Here is a 21,555-nt window from a genome sequence, read left to right on the forward strand (position 1 = left end):
GAAATCAATGGATAAGTGGGACCATGGCCATTGTGGAACTGGTAAGGGATGTAACTTACCCGCTGGAAGGTGCCTATGTGCCTTACTCTGGGCACACACCGAGCAGGAGGAGACATGCACCCTGACGTCCTTAGCCAAGGTAGGCCACCAGTACTTCCCGGTCAGGCAGCGCACTGTACGGCCAATACCTGGGTGCCAGAGGAGGGGGACATGTGTGCCCAATAGATAAGACGATCACGGACACTAGACGGCACGTACCAAAGCCCAGCGGGGCACTGAGGTGGAGATGGCTCTGTGCTTAACGCTACCTCGGACGCATCTACCTCCACTACGAATGGCAATGATGGATCGGGATGGGCCAGTACCGGGGCTGAGGTGAACAGAGCCATCAGGTTACTGAAAGCCCTGTCAGCCTCAGCAGACCACCGGAGCCGGGACGGCCCACCATTCAACAGAGAGGTGATGGGAGCTGCGACCTTGCCAAAGCCCCAGATAAACCTCTGATAGTAATTGGCAAAGCCAATGAAGCACTGCACCTCCTTTACCGTGGTTGGAGTCGGCCTATTACGCACGGCTGAAATGCGGTCTCCCTCCATCTCCACACCTGAGGTGGTGATGTGGTATCCGAGGAAGGAGACGGATTGTTGGAAGAACAGACACTTTTCAGCCTTGGCATACAGGTCATGCGCCAACAGTCGGCCCAGCACTCTGCAAACCAGGGACACATGCTCGGCGTGCGTAGAGGACTACAACAGGATGTCATTGATGTAGACCACCACACCGCAACCAAGCATGTCCCGAAACACCTCGTTCACAAAGGACTTGAAGACTGATGGAGCATTCATCAAACCGTAGGGCATCACCAGGTATTCGTAATGCCCCGTGGTTGTGCTAAATGCTGTCTTCCACTCGTCCCCTTCCCGGACACACACCAGGTTGTACACACTCCTGAGATCTAATTTCATGAAGAAGCGCGCCCCATGCATTGATTCGATAACAGAGGAAATGAAGGGTAGAGGATAACTATAGTGAATGGTAATCAATGCAAGGGCGCAGACCCCCGTCTTTCTTCTTCACAAAAAATTAACTAGAGGAGGCGGGTGAAGTGGAGGGACGTACAGTATAACCCCTGACGCAGGGACTCGGAGACGTATGTTTCCATAGCCTCCGTTTCCGCCTGCGACAGGGGATATACATGACTCCTGGGCAGCACAGCGTCTAACCGGAGGTTTATAGAGCAATCCCCTGCCCGATGGGGTGGTAATTTGGTCACCTTCGTTTTGGAAAACGCGTGCGCCAAATCGAGGTATCCGGGGGGAATGCGCACAGTGGAGGTATTGTCTGGACTTTCCACCGTGGTCGCACCAACGGAAACAGCTAGACACCTACCCTGACACTCTCGCGACCACCCCGTGAGAGCCCTCTGTGGCCAGGAAAAGGTGGGGTCATGTAGTGCTAGCCAGGGAAGGACCAACACAACAGGGAAATCAGGGGACTCAATAATGTGAAACGTGATTTGCTCATTATGGGTCTCCTGCGTAATCATAGTGACTGGTGCTGTAACCTCCCTAACAAAACCTGACCCTAATGGTCGATTGTCAAGTGCTTTGATGGGTAATGGAATAGACAGGGGAACCAATGGAATACATAGACTAAGAGCTAAAGACCTGTCCATAAAATTCCCAGCTGCACCTGAATCTACCAGCGCCTTACACTGTGGAACTACCGTGTAATCAGGGAAGTTAACATGGATGGTGAAATGTGCAGCAGAGGGCTCTGAACAAGTGTGGGTTTGCACTACCTGGGGTGACGCGAGAGTGCCCTGCCTGCCGCCTCCAGAACCAGAAGAACTCTGACGACAGCGTGCAGCAGAATGTCCTCTCTTGCCACAAGAGTGACACTGGATCTGTCGTCCTCCGTTCTCCCGGAACGCTGCGCCACCCAGCTCCATCGGAACGTGATCCGGGTTGAAGGGGGGTGAAACGGGCAGGCCCCTTCCAGGACGTCCTCTCGAAGCCAGCAGGTTGTCCAACCGGATGGCCATGTCCACCAGTTGGTTGAAAGTCAACGTGGTATCCCGGCAGGCTAGCGCTGGGTGCTGGTGTCTGGGTGGCTGGATCTGGTCGCTCAGCTGGTTCCGCAGGATCGGGTCCTCTCCTCTCCAGGCGCTGGACGACCTGCAGAACCCGATCCATCGTTTCGCCCAAGCTGGCTAACATGTTGGAATGCTCCCGGAACCGCTCAATGACTCCAGGCATATTCCCCGCTCCTGCTGACTCCATGCTGTTGGGTGTGTGATTCTGTAGCGGGTGATTTGGACGGAGTCAGGCACAGGAGGTGTAAATCACAGAATAATGGTTTATTCGGCCAATACAGCGGTTCGCAGCAATGCGTAAAACAACTACAGTGCGACTTAACGGCACAATGGAAGAAAAAAAACACACGGGTGAATATCCCGGCGATAAAGTACATAATGCTCCACCGAGCTATCGACACCTCCACATGGAAACAATCACACACAAAGACATGGGGGGCAGAGGGAATACTTATACAGGGACTGATGAGGGGATATGAACCAGGTGTGTGTAAAAACAAGACAAAACAAATGGAATGATGAGAAGAGGAGTGGCAGTGGCTAGAAGGCCGGTGACGACGAACGCCGAAGCCTGCCCAAACAAGGAGAGGAGGCAGCTTCGGAGGGAGTCGTGACAATTGTCTAAACTTCAAGGGGAATATCAATCCTTGTTTTCAGTATGATATCAGGAAGGAACCTCAAGGGGATGTCATGGCATTACATCAGAATACATTGGATTAACTACTTTTGATACTGTATTCAGAAAGGTTTGAGTAAAGGAAGTAAAAGCCTATCAAACATCAAAACAACTCATATTCAATGGTCATTTCTGATTATTTGCTTTATGTATATAATTCCTATAAATTCGATACCTTTTTTTTTTGCTTCAAGGAGATAAGATTGTAGCCCAACTGTTCTAGCTAACAAGCTGCCACTCCAGAGACCTCTTTCCTATGGACTGTATGCGTATGGTGCTGTTACTGATATAACTATCAGCTTACCTATAGTGCAGCCCCATCATCTGAGGAATTTGTCTTTTGATGAATTCAATGTATTTTATGTGAACAAATGACGGTGGTGAGATCGAGGTGATCCTTATGGTCTTCTGTTTTAACCATCTTAGCCATTGCTCCAGAGAAGCCCTCTCGTGTGTCCTGCAGTGCACAACAACAGACCCACTCACATGAATAACAGCATAACTGATTCTACCAGATGGTTCATACCTGAGTGAGAAAGTCACTCACCAGAGAGGCCTCCCAGTGCCCTCAGCCCTCAGCAAAGCATATTGATTTGTGGGAGCACATAGTTCCCTTGATGACATCATGGCCATGTGTGCTCTGCCGTGGCAACGCTCTGGGAACATTTTGATCCTCTGCAGAGATCCACTGTGGTTTTTCCATTGTATTGAACAAGTGAGGTTAGAAGCTGCTGCAATGTGGATGAATATGTGTGAGCCAACGTCTCTCATAGAACACAATAGACTAGCATGGAATGTACTGCAGACCACAAGGTGAATGTATTAAACCAAGATAGACTATTAATGTAGTAACGTATTAAACCAAGATAGATTATGAATGTAGTAACGTATTAAACCAAGATAGATTATGAATGTAGTGATGTATTAAACCAAGATTAGATTATTAATGTAGTGATGTATTAAACCAAGATTAGATTATTAATGTAATGATGTGTTAAACCAAGATACTTACTGTAGTGCCCTCAACATTTTCAGTTCACCTTTCTTGCTCTCATTTGTGATTTGACATACAGCCATGAAGGAAGAACACTTCCTAAATAGATACATCACAAGAGAAAGGAGAAATGCGACCAAAGTGCACTCGTACAGAAACGCTGTTCACCTAGAATGTTCTTCAAGGACCATTCTTACCAGGGGAATAATTTGATAGCTATGGTAGATCTGTTTTGAAAACCAGTGTGCTGCGTTTTGCATATGAAATAGGCTTCCCCTGGATATGTCTGAGGATTATAGAAGGACTGATGGATTCCCTACTCTGCCAGAGCGGGATTATAACATGAGCAAAGAGTAAGGAAGTCTGATGACAAGCTTACTGGAGCATGATTATGACCAAAAGCTTTTTATGTAAAATATGCTTAAACATATTTTTGTGATGGCTGGGCATGTTTGTCATTTCAGCAACTTCATGGGACCAACATCCATTTCACTGATGGGTATGAGGTAAAGGAGGAGGTGGGCTTGGGGGCGTACTCCGTCTGCAAACGCTGCATCCACAAAATCACCAGTGTTGAATATGCTGTCAAAGTAAGTCAACCGTATGGGTTGTTTTTTTCAAGGGGAATATTTATGTATAGATACTTTATAATTCTTAGAGAGGGAAATTATTTTCACGGCCCGTCAGTTACAAGAAACAGCACCATACACAACAAGGGGACGTTATGATCAGTACAAAGATTCCAGAATGATGTATGGTCTTTAGTTATTGTATCCTTTGGATTGTACTGTATGTAGGCTACACATTGCACTTCCACAACTATAAGCCTTTCAACTATAATATAGTCTCCCTTAGGATGATTCACGCAGCGACAATGATTCTGTATTTTGTGCAGACGATGCTCTGAGTCACACATTTTATCATGAAGGTACCAAGCAGTTGTAATTTAACAGGGGGTGTGTCTCTTTCAGATCATCGACAGAGTTAAGAAAGATCCATCTGAGGAAATTGAGATTCTGTTGAGATACGGGCAGCATCCAAACATCATCACGCTGAAGGATGTACGTCATCATTCAATGACTCCCATACACATGCACATGCTGAAAGCCCTTCATAAGGGCTACGGAAAAATGTGCCCTGCAAACTTAATTGAGTTTTCACTGACCATATTTCATTTGATCTTCTATGTCCATTATATCTTTATTTGATTTTTACTGGCCACTGTTCGTTGGCTGTGAGGACTAGACTAATGTAGTCTTTGGTTCATAAATAACTCCACATCGTGTTAAACTGTCTTTTTGGCCCCTAGGTCTATGACGATGGGAGGTATGTGTACCTTGTGATGGAGCTGATGCGAGGTGGAGAGCTGCTGGACAGAATCCTCCATCAGAAGTGTTTCTCTGAGCGAGAGGCCTCTGCTGTTCTCTGCACTATTACCAAGACAGTGGAGTACCTTCACTCACAGGGGGTCAGTACCATTAATATACAGGTACAGTGGAGTACCTTCACTCACAGGGGGTCAGTACTATTCATATACAGGTACAGTGGAGTACCTTCACTCACATGGGGTCAGTACCATTCATATATATTTTTTTTTTACGTCATTTAGCAGACGCTCTTATCCAGAGCGACTTACAGGTACAGTGGAGTACCTTCACTCACAGGGGGTCAGTACCATTCATATACAGGTACAGTGGAGTACCTTCACTCACAGGGGGTCAGTATCATTCATATACAGGTACAGTGGAGTACCTTCACTCACATGGGGTCAGTACCATTCATATACAGGTACAGTGGAGTACCTTCACTCACAGGGGGTCAGTATCATTCATATACAGGTACAGTGGAGTACCTTCACTCACAGGGGGTCAGTACCATTCATATACAGGTACAGTGGAGTACCTTCACTCACATGGGGTCAGTACCATTCATATACAGGTACAGTGGAGTACCTTCACTCACATGGGGTCAGTACCATTCATATACAGGTACAGTGGAGTACCTTCACTCACGGGGTCAGTATCATTCATATACAGGTACAGTGGAGTACCTTCACTCACAGGGGGTCAGTATCATTCATGTATAGGTAACTGCCAAAATAAAGGACACCAACAAAGTGTCTTAATAGGTCGTTGGGCCACCACGAGCCAGAACAGCTTCAGTGCACCTTAGCAGTGCACCTTAGTGCACCATATATGTCTGGAACTCAATTGGAGGGGTGCGACACCATTCTTCCAGGATAAATTCCATCAGTTTTGTTGATGGTGGTGGAAAACGCTGTCTCAGGCGCCGCTCCAGAATCTCCCGTAAGTGTTATATTGGGTTGAGATCTGGTGATTGAGACGCACACACCCTTTAAAACACAGATTATCCTTTGAGACCCCTATTTCAAAATCACTGAGATCTCTTCATTTTTCAAATCAAATCAAATGTTATTTGTCACATGCGGCGAATACAATGGGTGTAACTGAAATGCTTGTTTACGAGCCCTTCCCAATGATGCAGAGTTCAATAATAACACATAGAAAAACAGTAACACAAGGAATAACATAAAATACACAAGAATGGAGCGCCAGTACCAGATCAATGTGGAGCTATATACAGGGAGTACCAGTATCAGATCAATGTGGAGCTATATACAGAGAGTACCAGTATCAGATCAATGTGGAGCTATATACAGAGAGTACCAGTACCCGATCAATGTGGAGCTATATACAGAGAGTACCAGTATCAGATCAATGTGGAGCTATATACAGGGAGTACCAGTACCAGATCAATGTGGAGCTATATACAGAGAGTACCAGTACCAGATCAATGTGGAGCTATATACAGGGAGTACCAGTATCAGATCAATGTGGAGCTCTATACAGGGAGTACCAGTACCAGATCAATGTGGAGCTATATACAGAGAGTACCAGTACCAGATCAATGTGCAGCTATATACAGGGAGTACCAGTACCAGATCAATGTGCAGCTATATACAGAGAGTACCAGTACCAGATCAATGTGGAGCTATATACAGAGAGTACCAGTACCAGATCAATGTGGAGCTCTATACAGAGAGTATATAGGCAGGGTAAAGTGACTAGGCATCAGGATAGATAATAATAAGGTATATGAGGTAGATATGTACATGAAGGCAGGGTAAAGTGACTAGGTATCAGGATAGATAACAATAAGAGTAAAATAAAAAATTGAGTAGCAGCAGCAAATGACGAGTGCAAAGGTGTGTGTGCATGTGTGTTTTTTGTTGGTATGCGTGTCTATGTGAATGTGTGTGTGCATATGTAGTGTATCAAATAAAATAAAATTGTATTTGCCACATGCGCCGAATACAACAAGTGTAGACATTACAGTGAAATGCTTACTTACAAGCCCTTAACCAACAATGCATTTGTTTATTTATAACTTTTTTTTTAGATAAAAAAATAATACATTTTTAAAAACATTTTAGTCATTTAGCAGACGCTCTTATCCAGAGTGACTTACAGTTAGTGAGTGCATACATTTTCATACGTGTTAAGTAAAAAAATAAAAGCAAATAACTAAAGAGCAGCAGTAAAATAAAATAACAGTAGGGAGGCTATATACAGGGGGGTACCGGTGCAGAGTCAATGTGCGGGGGCACCGGCTAGTCGAGGTAATTGAGGTAATATGTACATGTGGGTAGAGTTAAAGTGACTATGCATAAATAATAGACAGAGTAGCAGCAGCGTAAAAGAGGGGGTGGGGGTGGGGGGGCAGTACAAATAGTCCGGGTAGCCATGATTAGCTGTTCAGGAGTCTTATGGCTTGGGGGCAGAAGCTGTTGAGAAGCCTTTTGGACCTAGACTTGGCGCTCCGGTACCGCTTGCCATGCGGTAGCAGAGAGAACACTGTATGACTAGGGTGGCTGGAGTCTTTGACAATTTTGAGGACCTTCCGCCTGGTATACATGTCCTGGATGGCAGGAAGCTTGGCCCCAGTGATGTACTGGGCCATACGCACTACCCTCTGTAGTGCCTTGCGGTCGGACGCCGAGCAGTTGCCATACCAGGCGGTGATGCAACCAGTCAGGATGCTCTCGATGGTGCAGCTGTATAACTTTTTGAGGATCTGAGGACCCATGCCAAATCTTTTCAGTCTCCTGAGGGGGAAAAGGCTTTGTTGTGCCCTCTTTACGACTGTCTTGGTGTGTTTGGACCATGATAGTTTGTTGGTGATGTGGACACCAAGGAACTTGAAGCTCTCAATCTGTTCCACTACAGCCCCTGTTCCACTACAGAATGGGGTCGTGCTCAGTCCTCTTTTTTTTCCTGTAGTCCACAATCATCTCCTTTTTCTTGATCACGTTGAGGGAGAGGTTGTTATCCTGGCACCACATGGCCAGGTCTCTGACCTCCTCCCTATAGGCTGTCTCATCGTTGTCGGTGATCAGGCCTACCACTGTTGTGTCGTCAGCAAACTTAATGATGGTGTTGGAGTCGTGCCTGGCCATGCAGTCATGGGTGAACAGGGAGTACAGGAGGGGACTGAGCACGCACCCCTGAGGGGCCCCCGTGTTGAGGATCAGCGTGGCAGATGTGTTGTTGCCTACCCTTACCACCTGGGGGCGGCCCGTCAGGAAGTCCAGGATCCAGTTGCAGAGGGAGGTGTTTAGTCCCAGGATCGTTAGCTTAGTGATGAGCTTTGAGGGCGCTATGGTGTTGAACACTGAGCTGTAGTCAATGAACAGCATTCTCACGTAGGTGTTCCTCTTGTCCAGGTGGGAAAGGGCAGTGTGGAGTGCAATAGAGATTGCATCATCTGTGGATCTGTTGGGGCGGTATGCAAATTGGAGTGGGTCTAGGGTTTCTGGGATAATGCTGTTGATGTGAGCCATGACAAGCCTTTCAAAGCACTTCATGGCTACAGACATGAGTGCTACGGGTCGGTAGTTATTTAGGCAGGTTATCTTAGTGTTCTTGGGCACAGGGACTATGGTGGTCTGCTTGAAACATGTTGGTATTACAGACTCAGTCAGGGACATGTTGAAAATGTCAGTGAAGACACTTGCCAGTTGGTCAGCACATGCTTGGAGTATACGTCCTGGTAATCCGTCTGGCCCTGCGGCCTTGTGAATGTTGACCTGCTTAAAAGTCTTACTCACATCGGCTACGGAGAGCGTGATCACATAGTCATCCGGAACAGCTGGGGCTCTCATGCATGCTTCAGTGTTGCTTGCCTCGAAGCGAGCATAGAAGTGATTTAGCTCGTCTGGTAGGCTTGTGTCACTGGGCAGCTCGCGGCTGTGCTTCCCTTTGTAGTCTGTAATAGTTTTCAAGCCCTGCCACATCCGACGAGTGTCAGAGCCGGTGTAGTACGATTCAATCTTAGTCCGGTATTGACTCTTTGCCTGTTTGATGGTTCGTCGGAGGGCATAGCAGGATTTCTTATAAGCGTCTGGGTTTGAGTCCCGCTACTTGAAAGCGGCAGCTCTACACTTTAGCTCAGTGCGGATGTTGCCTGTAATCCTTGGCTTCTGGTTGGGGTATGTGAATGTGTGTGGGTTTTGTGTGAGAGTGTCAGTGTATGTGTGTGTGTGTGTGTGTGTGTGTGTGTGTGTGTGTGTGTGTGTGTGTGTGTGTGTGTGTGTGTGTGTGTGTGTGTGTGTGTGTGTGTTATATAGAGTCTTGTGAGTGTGCACAGAGTCAGTGCAAGATAGGGTGAATGCAGATCGTCCGGGTAACCATTTAATTAATTATTTAGCTGTCTTATACCTATTTGGCAGTCTTATGGCTTGGGGATAGAAGCTTGGAGCCAGTTGGTCCGAGAGCCGATGCTCCGGTACCGTTTGCCGGACTGTAGCTGAGTGAATAGTCTTCCTCTGGCCTTCCTTCCTCTTCTAGCCATGGTAACCAAAATAACAGGCAACTAGGCATTTTTTATACTTGACCCTAAGCATGATGGGATGTTAATTGATTAATTAAATCAGGAACCACACCTGTGTGGAACCACCTGCTTTCAATATACTTTGTATCCCTCGTTTTCTTTATTCTGGCAGTTACCTGTTTTCTTCTGGCAGTTACCTGTTTTATTCTGGCAGTTACCTGTTTTATTCTGGTAGTCTGGCAGTTACCTGTTTTATTCTGGCAGTTACCTGTTTTATTCTGCCAGTCTGGCAGTTACATGTTTTATTCTGGCAGTTACCTGTTTTATTCTGGCAGTTACCTGTTTTATTCTGGCAGTTACCTGTTTTATTCTGGCAGTTACCTGTTTTATTCTGGCAGTTACCTGTTTTATTCTGGCAGTTACCTGTTTTATTCTGGCAGTTACCTGTTTTATTCTGGCAGTTACCTGTTTTATTCTGGCAGTTACCTGTTTTATTCTGGCAGTTACCTGTTTTATTCTGGCAGTTACCTGTATGTGTCCAACTAAAATCGAAGTGAAAGGAGTAGCGCTCCTATGACATATTCCTATTGGCTCGTCTGTTTTGTTATAGGTGGTACATCGAGACCTGAAACCAAGCAACCTCCTCTATGTGGATGAAACGGGAGATCCTGAATCGATTCGAATATGTGATTTTGGGTTCGCCAAACAATTAAGGGCAGAAAACGGTCTCCTCATGACGCCGTGTTACACAGCAAACTTTGTGGCTCCAGAGGTAAGGAGACATTTGATCAGCTCTTATTTATTTCAAGTAGATCCCTATATTGTGATGTGACAAAGATTGTCCATGTCTTTCATAGGTCCTGAAGAAGCAAGGGTATGATGCTGCTTGTGACATCTGGAGTTTGGGGATCCTACTCTACACTATGCTCGCAGGGTAAGCCTAATTCACCGGTTTATTTAAACCTGGCAGGGTCAGCCTAATTCACCGGTTTATTTAAACCTGGCAGGGTCAGCCTAATTCACTGGTTTATTTAAACCTGGCAGGGTAAGCCTAATTCACTGGTTTATTTAAACCTGGCAGGGTAAGCCTAATTCACTGGTTTATTTAAACCTGGCAGGGTAAGCCTAATTCACTGGTTTATTTAAACCTGGCAGGGTAAGCCTAATTCGCTGGTTTACTTAAACCTGGTAGGGTAAGCAGGGCCGGCAGATCTGGGCCGGCAGATAGCTTAGTGGTTAAGAGCGTTGTGCCAGTAACCGAAAGGTTGCTGGTTCTAATCCCCGAGCCGACTAGGTGAAAAGTCTGTCGATGTGCCCTTGAGCAAGGCACTTAACCCTAATTGCTCCTGTAAGTCGCTCTGGATAAGAGCGTCTGCTAAATGACTAAAATCTAAATGTAAGCTAAATTCACTGGTTTATTTAAACCTTGAAGGGTAAGACTAATTCACTGGTTTATTTAAACCTTGAAGGGTAAGACTAATTCACTGGTTTATTTAAACCTTAAGAAGACTGAACACTGAGCAGGGTCAGACCATTGATATCCCAATTTCCCTTTACCCTTGTTAAACATAGTGTAAGACCCAGGGGACTCAAAGTTCCTCTAAGTGACAGTTTACCTTTGCTAGAAACCTGGTTGAACCTGTTTCACAGTAACAAAAAATAACAATGAATTCCTGGTTGAACCTGTTTCACAGTAACAAAAAATAACAATGAATTCCTGGTTGAACCTGTTTCACAGTAACAAAAAAGAATAATGAATTATTGGGTGGAAATCGGTATAACATTTGCACTGTGCTACCTCTCCTGGCTACCACTGATTGAATGACTCATTTTTGGGACAGTGAGAGGGACAGTGGAGGACAGATTACTTTCTAAGCTGAGGTCGAGTCTGTGGTAGTCATTGTAATTGTACTCTTCACAATCCCAAATCTCTCAGGACCTGCCCTGACAATTTAATGTCCCAGCCTGTGGCTCAGGTTTAAAATCTCTAATAATACATTAGAAAAAAGCAGCATTCTTTCACTGGGCAAAAACTGGTTGAATTAACATTGTTTCCATGTCATTTCGAGCAAACAATTCAATGTGATGACGTTGAATCAACGTGGAAAACTGATTGTATTTGAAAACGTAAGGGAATTTTATCTTTTTTTCAACCAACTTTGAACCTAAATCCAATTACATGGTGAATTATTTTGTTGTTGATTTCACAATGAATTCACGTTAGTTGACAACTCAACCAAATGTAAATCAAAACTAGACGTTAAACTGACGTCTGTTCCCAGTGGGCGACTGTTTAGACGTCATTCTTCATATTACTTCTAAAAATAGCTCAGCCGAGGTCTTGGAGAATCGTACCTCACAAACACCTAGATACTAAGACCCCAAATTCAAACAAACCCACATACATAATTCTTACTGTGTAACAGTAAAGCACATTCAGTACTGTAGAGCAGGGAAGTTTGATTGAAAAGTGTTTGATTGTCCTGTCCTTCTTCACCCTTGTGCTTACAGCTTCACCCCGTTTGCCAACGGTCCTGATGACACCCCGGAGGAAATACTGGCTCGCATTGGTAGCGGAAAATATGCCCTCACCGGCGGAAACTGGAATACGGTTTCTGATGCTGCAAAGGTGTGGTTATTTGTCCTTCATTAATAGTACATCACTGTTGATTTAATGATGAATAAATGCAGTTCACATCCAATTGTTTTACAATGAAGTCTGAAATTAAATCCCATCCACATTGGTTTAGCTGCAATGCTGCATTTCATACTGGTCCTAACTGGACTATTTCTATATTGGGTTCCAATAGGACATAGTCACTAAGATGCTCCATGTGGATCCACACCAACGGCTGACGGCTCCCCAGGTCCTCAGACACCAGTGGATAGTCAACCGAGAAGAGCTGTCTCAGTGTCAGCTCATCAGACAGGATGTACAGCTTGTTAAGGTAAGGAGGAAAACCTGATGAAAAGCCCAAACCTGACATAGTGCCAATCCCTAGCCTGGTAAAACAGGCTGACCACATTGTTTCACCTCAGCCCAGCGGTTTAACTGGTTGACCAGGCTAGTCGATCTTTGTCACTAAGCAAATTATGTTAGCTAATTGTGATAGTTATTGTTAAGCATCACAAGCAACATTGTCTTCTAAAGCTCTCTGACTGATGAAAGGTCTCTCACAAAATGAATTTGTCCTCTGTAGAAGTGCCGTTGTCATTCTACTGCCACCCTGTGTACAGATCTACCATTACATGTAGAACTTTTGCATTCTTCTCTACGTCAGCAAAAGTCATTTGAAACCTGCTTAACGGTTCACATACTGTACCCGCTTTGCCCCCTTAATTATGCAGTTCTATATACTTTAAATAAGTGTTTTCTCTGTCACCCTAGGGAGCAATGGCTGCAACATACTTGGCTTTGAATCGTTCGCCTCTGGCCCCAAAGCTGGAGCCTGTGCAGTGTTCAAGTTTGGCCCAGAGAAGAGGAATGAAGAGACTCACATCCACTTGTTTATAGCACCCTCATAGATGATTCAGGGACAGCTTGAAAATGGGTCAAAGTGCAATGACTTTCATCAGACACTGGTTTAAGTTCCCGTCCAAAGAACCAGGAAGTCTACAGTAGTGAGAGGAAAAGGAGCCACTTGTCACAAGAAAAACAAAAATTGTAGAGAAGATACATCACATTGTTGCACTAAGACAGGAATCTTTACAGATTTTAGATGCACTCTAAACAAATGGTGGCATCAAAGACAAAGCAGAATGCTGTTCAAATGTTCTTAAATGTGTCATTGGTATTGAAGAAATGTAACGTTAATATATTTTATTCATTCATATTTGCCCTTTCCTTTAGGTGCCATCTGAAACTGTTTTTAATTGACACCTGTGTATTATGTAGAGTATGTTTAGAATTATATTGTCTAGGAGACCAAGTAATCTTATGCAACGTTGAGTTGACACTTTGTCATAAAGGCTGTAACAAAGAAGTCTAGAACAGCTTGTAGTTTATAACTACATGATACACATTTTACGAGATTTTATCAACATCAGACAGCATCTGTATTTTTCCCTGTGTCTGAAAATAAGCATGTTGGAATGTTACTTTTACTGTTCTACATTTGGGAGAGTAATTGCTGACAGATAAAAGTTCAGTTACAGCTGCTAAGGATACGTTGGTACATTTTGTAGCAATCCAGAAATCTACAGTTAGTATAGACATTTTAAAAAACTAACTGAAATAGCTGAATGAGTACAAAGAGTAAATGTCTGCATCAGTGGAGGCTGCTGAAGGAGGACGGCTCATAGTAATGGATGGAATGGAGTCAATGGAATGGTATCAACCACATGGAAACCATATTTGATACCACTCCATTGACTCCATTCCAGCCATTATTATGAGCCGTCGTCCCCTCAGCAGCCTCCACTGGTCTGCATCAGTCTTTAACTTTCAGGTTGATACATAAGGTTAGACACACTGTAGTGTACAATATTTATTTTCTGTATCTTACAGTTCAATATTATTTTGTTTATAAAAATCTAGTGTGCATTATGTTGGATGCTTTTGATCGTTTTGGCAATTTCTAACATAATATTCTACTTGTTTTGTTTTCGGGAGGTGTACTGAAAACAGACCCATTATAAATTGTCAATGCAAGTTATATTTATTGTGTAAATGTGACTTATTTAAGTTATTTTATCAAACAAATATACTTATTGTTTCTACATTATCCATTATGTTTCTGTATTAATTTATGTTTATGTCCATTTATTTAATTTTAAATACATGACAGATTTAAGGGTTTTTTCCTGATCTGAAGTGTACTATGTGTTAGGTAAATTACTTTTTGGAGGGACGTATGTGTTGTAGTAGCGGATACATTGATATGCGTTTATTAGCATTACCTTGTTTTCTGTCTGTAAAATAACTTTTTTTGTTGTTGTTGCAAATATACCAACAGAGATTAATCTTAAAACATTATGTAACCAATATGAGTGGGTTGATTTAGTGTTCATAAAACACCTACAGTAGAATGCCACCTTGGATGCCTTTATGTTTATGATTTAGGTACAAGACAGGTGGTAAAGAAGCTGTGTGAAACAAACACCAGAAATCCCAACAGTGTTTTCAGTGTACCCATACATTAACATATTATAGAATTACAAGTACACAGGATTCAGGAATGGTTTATTATTCAATTTAAGCACACAATGGAGCTTTAGTTGCACCATAATATTAAGAATATGGGATAATATGACAAAATATATTACATAGGATAAATACCACACACTTACCTTTAGAATATATTCATAATTTTTTGAATATATTCATAATTTTGACAGTACAACATGTAAAAAGCCTTAAAGCCTAATGCACAGTGAGCCTTAACAATTTCTGTTTTCACAAAGCTTCACTGAATAACTTCTAAAATTCAATATTAAAGAGAGATCCCCATAGAATCACACAATAGATAACCTTGATCAATGCCTCTCCTTGTGCTGCTGTGGCTTGTATAGATCTGCATGCTGAAGGTACTTCTGAGAAGATAATTGATTCAAAGAGTCTCCAGCTCTGTGTTGTTCAGTCATCAAGCCCTCAAGTGAAGACACACTATTGTCTCTAAACCACTGTAAAGTAAGTAGCTAAAAAGTAACATTGTGAAACTAGTGTGCTGGTAGGACTGTATATACTGTATAGGTTACCTAACTATTTTATTTGTATTGGCAGTGCATGCCAAAACTTTACAAATAAATCAAGTGGGAAAGAACCTCTGTTGTGTTGATATTTTGTGATGATTGGCTCAGGCATACACACAGTGGCCCTTGTCAGCTTGTGGACAATTTGTGGTCCTGCATGGCAGAGTATTCACAATGCAAGGGTGACTTCCTCCCGGGGCTACCCATACAATAAATGTATGCATACACTACTGTAAGTTGCTTAGGATAAAAGCATCTGCTAAATGTCATTATATCATTTATTATAGTAATATTATGGTCATTTTATTCAAGCTAGGCCTAATTGAATGCAATTTTGGTTTACCTTTGCTAGAAACCTGGTTGAACCTGTTTCACAGTAACAAAAAATAACAATACATTATTAGATCGGTAGAACATTTGCACTGCCACTGCCTGTTCACTCCGCTATCATCCAGAAGGCGAGGTCAGTACAGGTGCATCAAAGCTGGGACCGAGAATGAAAAACAGCTTCTATCTCAAGGCCATCTGTTAAGGACTGTTAAATAGCCATCACTAGCACATTAGAGGCTGCTGCTGCCTATTGAAATCACTGGCCACTTTAAGAAATGGATACCTAAGGGTAAATGAATACCTAAGGGTAGGTAACAACACATCTGCCACACTGATCCTCAACACGGGGGCCCCTCAGGGGTGCGTGCTAAGTCCCCTCCTGTACTCCCTGTTCACCCATGACTGCATGGCCAGGCACGACTCCAACACCATCATTAAGTTTGCCGACGACACAACAGTGGTAGGCCTGATCACCGACAACGATGAGACAGCCTATAGGGAGGAGGTCAGAGACCTGGCCGTGTGGTGCCAGGATAACAACCTCTCCCTCAACGTGACCAAGACAAAGGAGATGATTGTGGACTACAGGGAAAAAAAAGAGGACTGAGCACGCCCCCATTCTCATCGACAGGGCTGTAGTGGAACAGGTTGAGAGCTTCAAGTTCCTTGGTGTCCACATCACCAATGAACTATCATGGTCCAAACACACCAAGACAAGTCGTGAAGAGGGCACGACAAAAGCCTATTCCCCCTCAGGAGACTGAAAAGATTTGGCATGGGTCCTCAGATCCTCAAAAAATTATACAGCTGCACCATCGAGAGCATCCTGACTGGTTGCATCACCGCCTGGTATGGCAACTGCTTGGCCTCCGACCGCAAGGCACTACAGAGGGTAGTGCGTACGGCCCGGTACATTACTGGGGCCAAGCTTCCTGCTATCCAGGACGTCTATACCAGGCGGTGTCAGAGGAAGGCCCTCAAAATTGTCAAAGACTCCAGCCACCCTAGTCATAGACTGTTCTCTCTGCTACCGCATGGCAAGCGGTACCGGAGTGCCAAGTCTAGGTCCAAAAGACTTCTCAACAGCTTCTACCCCCAAGCCATATGACTCCTGAACAGCTAATCATGGCTACCCAGACTATTTGCACTGCTCCCCCACCCCCACCCCCCACCCCCACCCCATCTTTTTACGCTGCTGCTACTCTGTTACTTATTTATGCACAGTCACTTTAACTCTACCCACATGTACATATTACTTCAACTACCTCAACTAGCCGGTGCCCCCGCACATTGACTCTGCACCGGTACCCCCCTGTATATATAGCCTCCCTACTGTTCTTTTATTTTAATTCTGCTCTTTTTTTCTCAACACTTTTTTGTTGTTGTTTTATTTTACTTTTTTATTAAAAATAAATGCACTGTTGTTTAAGGGCTGTAAGTAAGCATTTCACTGTAATGTCTGCACCTGTTGTATTCGGCGCATGTGGCCAATAAAATGTGATTTGATTTGATTTGATTTGATTTAATAATGTTTACAGTCACTTTAATATGTTTACATATCTTGCACTACTCATCTCATATGTATATACTGCATTCTATTCTATAATATTATACTGTATCTTAGTCCATGCTGCTCTGTCATTGCTTGTCCATATATGTATATGTTCTTAAATTCCATTCCTTACTAGATTTGTGTGTATTAGGTATATGTTGTGAAATTGTTAGATATTACTTGTTAGATATTACTGCACTGTCGGAGCTAGAAGCAAAAGCATTTCGCTACACCCGCTATAACATCTGCTAAACACGTGTATGTGACAAATACAATTTGATTTGATTTGATTTGACTGTGGTACCTCTCCTGTCTACCACTGATAGGACACATTTTGGGGGCGAGTGAGAGGGACAGTGGAGGACAGATTACTTTCTAAACTGAGGTCGAGTCTGTGGTAGTCATTGTAATTGTACTCTTCACAATCCCAAATCTCTCAGTACCTGCCCTGACAATGTAATGTCCCAGCCTGTGGCTCAGGTTTAAAATCTCTAATCAGGGCATTAGAAAAAAAAGCTGCGTTCTTTCACTGGGTAAAAATTGGTTTCCACGTCGTTTCAACCAAAACATAGATTGTGATGACGTTGAATCAACGTGGTAAACTGATTGGATTTGAAAACGTAAGAGAATTTCGTCCAATGACATTATGACATTTTGGTCAGTCTAGTGCATTACTGTGTCCCGGTTCAACGTGTTTTAAAGGTGGAAAGTGTTTGAGCCAATAAGTGATGAATACAGGGTCACCTCCCTCTGAGAATTGTGGTGTAACCAGTTCAGCAGCTATTCTTGAGCAGGATGTGTAGTACCTACCAAGAGAGCCGAGTTGCTGATCCTGGATCAGTGGCACAATCTCAGAAAGTAGGGGCGGGTCATCACCATGAGGCCGGATATGGTGAGATTGCATAGCAACACCAATGAGAGGCGTCCTAACTGAGTAATTGCGACAGTGTCGTACAGATAATGTTTTGGTGAAGAACTGTGACCACTAGTGTCCTCTACGCTAAGCTGTATTTATTCAGTTTATACATTCCAATAGTTATAATTTCCTTTGCACTGCGAACCACCACAATCCGAAGCCATGGCAGGTACTTTGGCACGCAAAGCTGTTGACCATCTTAAAAGCAAGGAGTTCAGAGAGTATTTGATGAGGTAAGACACACTTGGAAGATCTGGAAGAGAGCTAGCTAACGAGATCAATTTTAATGTAGCGACTAGCAAGCAAGCTAGCTAACAGTAGACAGTTAACGTTAGCTAAATTAATTATCAAACAAAGCGAGCTAGCTAGTTGTAAATTCGTGTGCACATCTGTAGCTAGTGTAACGTTACCACAGTCAACGGTTGTTTGTACATATGTTTCTAACGACGTGTCCGGCTTGAAGGACGTTTGCTCTTGAATGTTGTTGCTATCACCGAAGCTAACTAGCTGTCAAACTATCCTGCTGATATGTTTCCGGTGATGTGAGCCCTGTGAGTATTATTAGTTAGCCCAGGCAGGCTGTGAAGTGTTGGTTGTTTTTCTTTAGGAATAGGCATATCCCTCTAACCAAAACTCATTTTGTGTTATGGCTGTCATCTTGGTGTCCTCATGGGAACTTTCAAAATAAGCACAGTAAGTACTCTCTGTTCATTGTGTAGGCTAGTTTTGTTTTTGTCTATTAAAATCACAGAATATTTCGGCTACATTGACCATTGCAGATATACTCGTCTATTAGGTAGTTGGTGAGACTGTATAATTGCTATGTCAGCTTGAATAAATATGACCCTTACATTAACCTTGTTGCTCTTTATATTCCTTGTTCCTTAAAATGTAGTTTTATACTTCTATTCCAGCACTTCTGGGGACCTGTGGCCAACTGGGGTCTGCCAATTGCTGCCATCAGTGACATGAAGAAAAGCCCTGAGATTATCAGTGGAAGAATGACCTTTGGTGAGACACCGATACTGAAACATAGACACAACACAATGGCTAATGTTTAGCTATAGCCTAACATTAGGGACACGTTTCTGCCAGGGATTGATAGTCACTCTTGTTGAATAACTCCAGAGTCATTCCATTTCATTTCAGCAAGCCATGACACCCACCATCACAAATTGTTCTGAAATCATTTCTGTAGTTAGAAACTGATAAGATTAGCATACTTGCAACATTATTTTGTTGAAATGTAATTTGATCTCTGAACAAATGAAGCTAATAGGTTTGCACCCAAATTGACCCTTTTTTAAATTTATAGGATTCACATAATATTTAATAAATATAGTACCCAACATCTGATATAGACCAAACTTCATCCTACTATTGAGTAAGACTTAAGGAATACAATAAAATGGTTAGGGTTGCTTTTGATCATTTTATTTGATTCCAAATGATTGTCCAAATCAGATGTTAGGTACTATATTTATTGGAGATTATACGAATCCTATACATTTAAAAATGACTGATCATCTTCCAGCTTAATTTCTCTTAGATCAAATTATATTTCAATCCCCCCCAAAAAACAGGAATGCTAATCTTATCTGTTTGTAACTACAGAAACGATTTCAGCCCAATCTGAGATGGTGGGTGTCTCAATCCTGTTTCTTGTGCTTTTTGAGGTGGAATGACCCTTCATGCTTTGATAATGTAGAATTACAATAGTTTAACATTCTTCTTTGAACTTCATAATCCTTTCCTGAAGTCTGACACGATGCAAGAAAATGTTGGGTTTCCTGATAAGGTTGTCCTAAAGATATGGACGTTTCAAGTGGCTGTTAATTCCTTATAATTTTTTTGGTTTTTTTTTTTGTGTTTTTCCCCCTGCAGCTTTGACTTGCTACTCCCTCCTGTTTATGAGGTTTGCATACAAAGTTCAGCCAAGGAATTGGCTCCTCTTCGGTTGCCACCTAACCAATGAGACCGCCCAGCTCATTCAAGGATCACGACTTATCAAATACAAGTAAGCTCACATTTCACTGTACTGATTTGCTAATTTCAGTGCAAAACTTGTTTTGGTTTGTACCCGCATTGCACTCTGGTTACAAAGCACCAGGCAACAACAACCTCAAAACAAACGTGATTTATTCACTGCTCAGATGGTGTCTCCTGTCAGTAACAACTTCTTTGGGGTTCTTTCTTTGGGTATAATAGACTGATATTTCAATGCCACAGCTTTGAAGCCCAAATATCTTTTAGGACTTTTCCATACAAGAATATGTTGAAATTTGACATCAAATTAACTGAGAATGTACAACATGGAAGCACAGTACTTCATAACATCATTTGTTTTATCCATATACATGATAACATCTTAACTTCAGTCTCTCCCATACTGTCTACACATAGATAATGAAACATTGTCACTGGTTATAATTTCATATGTCATTTAGACATAATGCTGTTCTACAGAACGTGTATTTCCAGTAATTTTGATGGATTTTTTTCCTTCTTTCCAGCATGGAGAAGAAGTCTTCTTAGTGATGGACAAATGCAGAATATATAGTTTCATTAGGAAATCAGCATAGTTTGACCCTATGGTTTTCAGGTGTATGGCCATTTTAATCTCATCATTGCATACCTATGTAAAACTATTCACTTAAAAATTGTTAATATAGATTAAACTGCTGTTGAAGATCACCATGCCTGTTTCTTCCGGTATATAAGGTCAATGAATAGATTAGTTCTGCATTATGTTTTTTACGCACAAACGAATGAAATGGATGGAGTCTAGTGAGGCCCTGTTACAGATGGGTGTCTTTTAAAGAGATGGTCTATAACACAAATATTTACTGTTTGGCATGTCCTCATTTTAATAAATATATTAGCTATACCAATAACACAATCATTATCAGAATGTACAGGCAATAAAAGTGGTACTCTGTTGTGTTGCCATGGTAGTGTTATTCCTGAAGATAATTAATAAACCCTTATCTATGTACCATAAATTGAACTTCCTCTTACACTGACCATAATGTATAATAAACTGTCTGATATCCTTGAAGTGGCTGATTTAACTTTTACCTTCATAAAGACTGATAACTCTAAAGCTGTGGTAGACCTTCACCCAAGAACTGCCAGATCCCTACATTTGTTTTTTAAAATTATATATATATTTTAATTTAAAGCGACTTTAATATTTTACTTCTAATTAAAAGTATACTTTTTTATTGTGACCCTGGACAAGCACACCTGATTTAACTTGTCAACTAATCATCAAGCCGTTGAATGAGATAATCCATCCACCTGACAGATGTGGCATATCAAGAAGCTGATTAAACAGCATGATCATTACACAGGTGCACCTTGTGCTGGGGAAAATAAAATGCCACTCTAAAATGTGCAGGTTTGTCACAACACAATGCCACAGATGTCTAAAGTTTTGAGGGAGTGTGCA

At 42.6% G+C, this 21,555-nt stretch overlaps 2 protein-coding genes across 2 annotated transcripts in view; both read left to right on the top strand.

The window, feature by feature from the left end:
- Positions 1-13,928, top strand: part of LOC121547686 (ribosomal protein S6 kinase alpha-2) — a 40,929-nt gene extending 27,001 nt beyond the window's left edge. Inside the window, exons 14-21 of the mRNA XM_041859078.1 lie at positions 4,230-4,355; positions 4,737-4,826; positions 5,075-5,233; positions 10,226-10,387; positions 10,473-10,549; positions 12,127-12,244; positions 12,426-12,563; positions 13,004-13,928. Of these exons, the coding sequence (XP_041715012.1) occupies positions 4,230-4,355; positions 4,737-4,826; positions 5,075-5,233; positions 10,226-10,387; positions 10,473-10,549; positions 12,127-12,244; positions 12,426-12,563; positions 13,004-13,129 (996 nt within the window). The 3' untranslated portion in view covers positions 13,130-13,928. The remainder of the gene's footprint in view (positions 1-4,229; positions 4,356-4,736; positions 4,827-5,074; positions 5,234-10,225; positions 10,388-10,472; positions 10,550-12,126; positions 12,245-12,425; positions 12,564-13,003) is intronic.
- Positions 13,929-18,127: 4,199 nt separating this feature from the next.
- LOC121547687 (mitochondrial pyruvate carrier 1-like) lies at positions 18,128-21,162 on the top strand. Its single transcript, XM_041859079.2, has 5 exons — positions 18,128-18,337; positions 18,794-18,797; positions 19,019-19,115; positions 19,989-20,121; positions 20,618-21,162. The coding sequence occupies exons 1-5, from the start codon at positions 18,267-18,269 to the stop codon at positions 20,637-20,639; spliced, it is 327 nt and encodes a 108-aa protein (XP_041715013.1). The 5' UTR covers positions 18,128-18,266; the 3' UTR covers positions 20,640-21,162.
- Positions 21,163-21,555: the final 393 nt, after the last annotated feature.

Source organism: Coregonus clupeaformis, chromosome 31 (assembly GCF_020615455.1).
Source record: "Coregonus clupeaformis isolate EN_2021a chromosome 31, ASM2061545v1, whole genome shotgun sequence".
Lineage (NCBI taxonomy): Eukaryota > Metazoa > Chordata > Actinopteri > Salmoniformes > Salmonidae > Coregonus > Coregonus clupeaformis.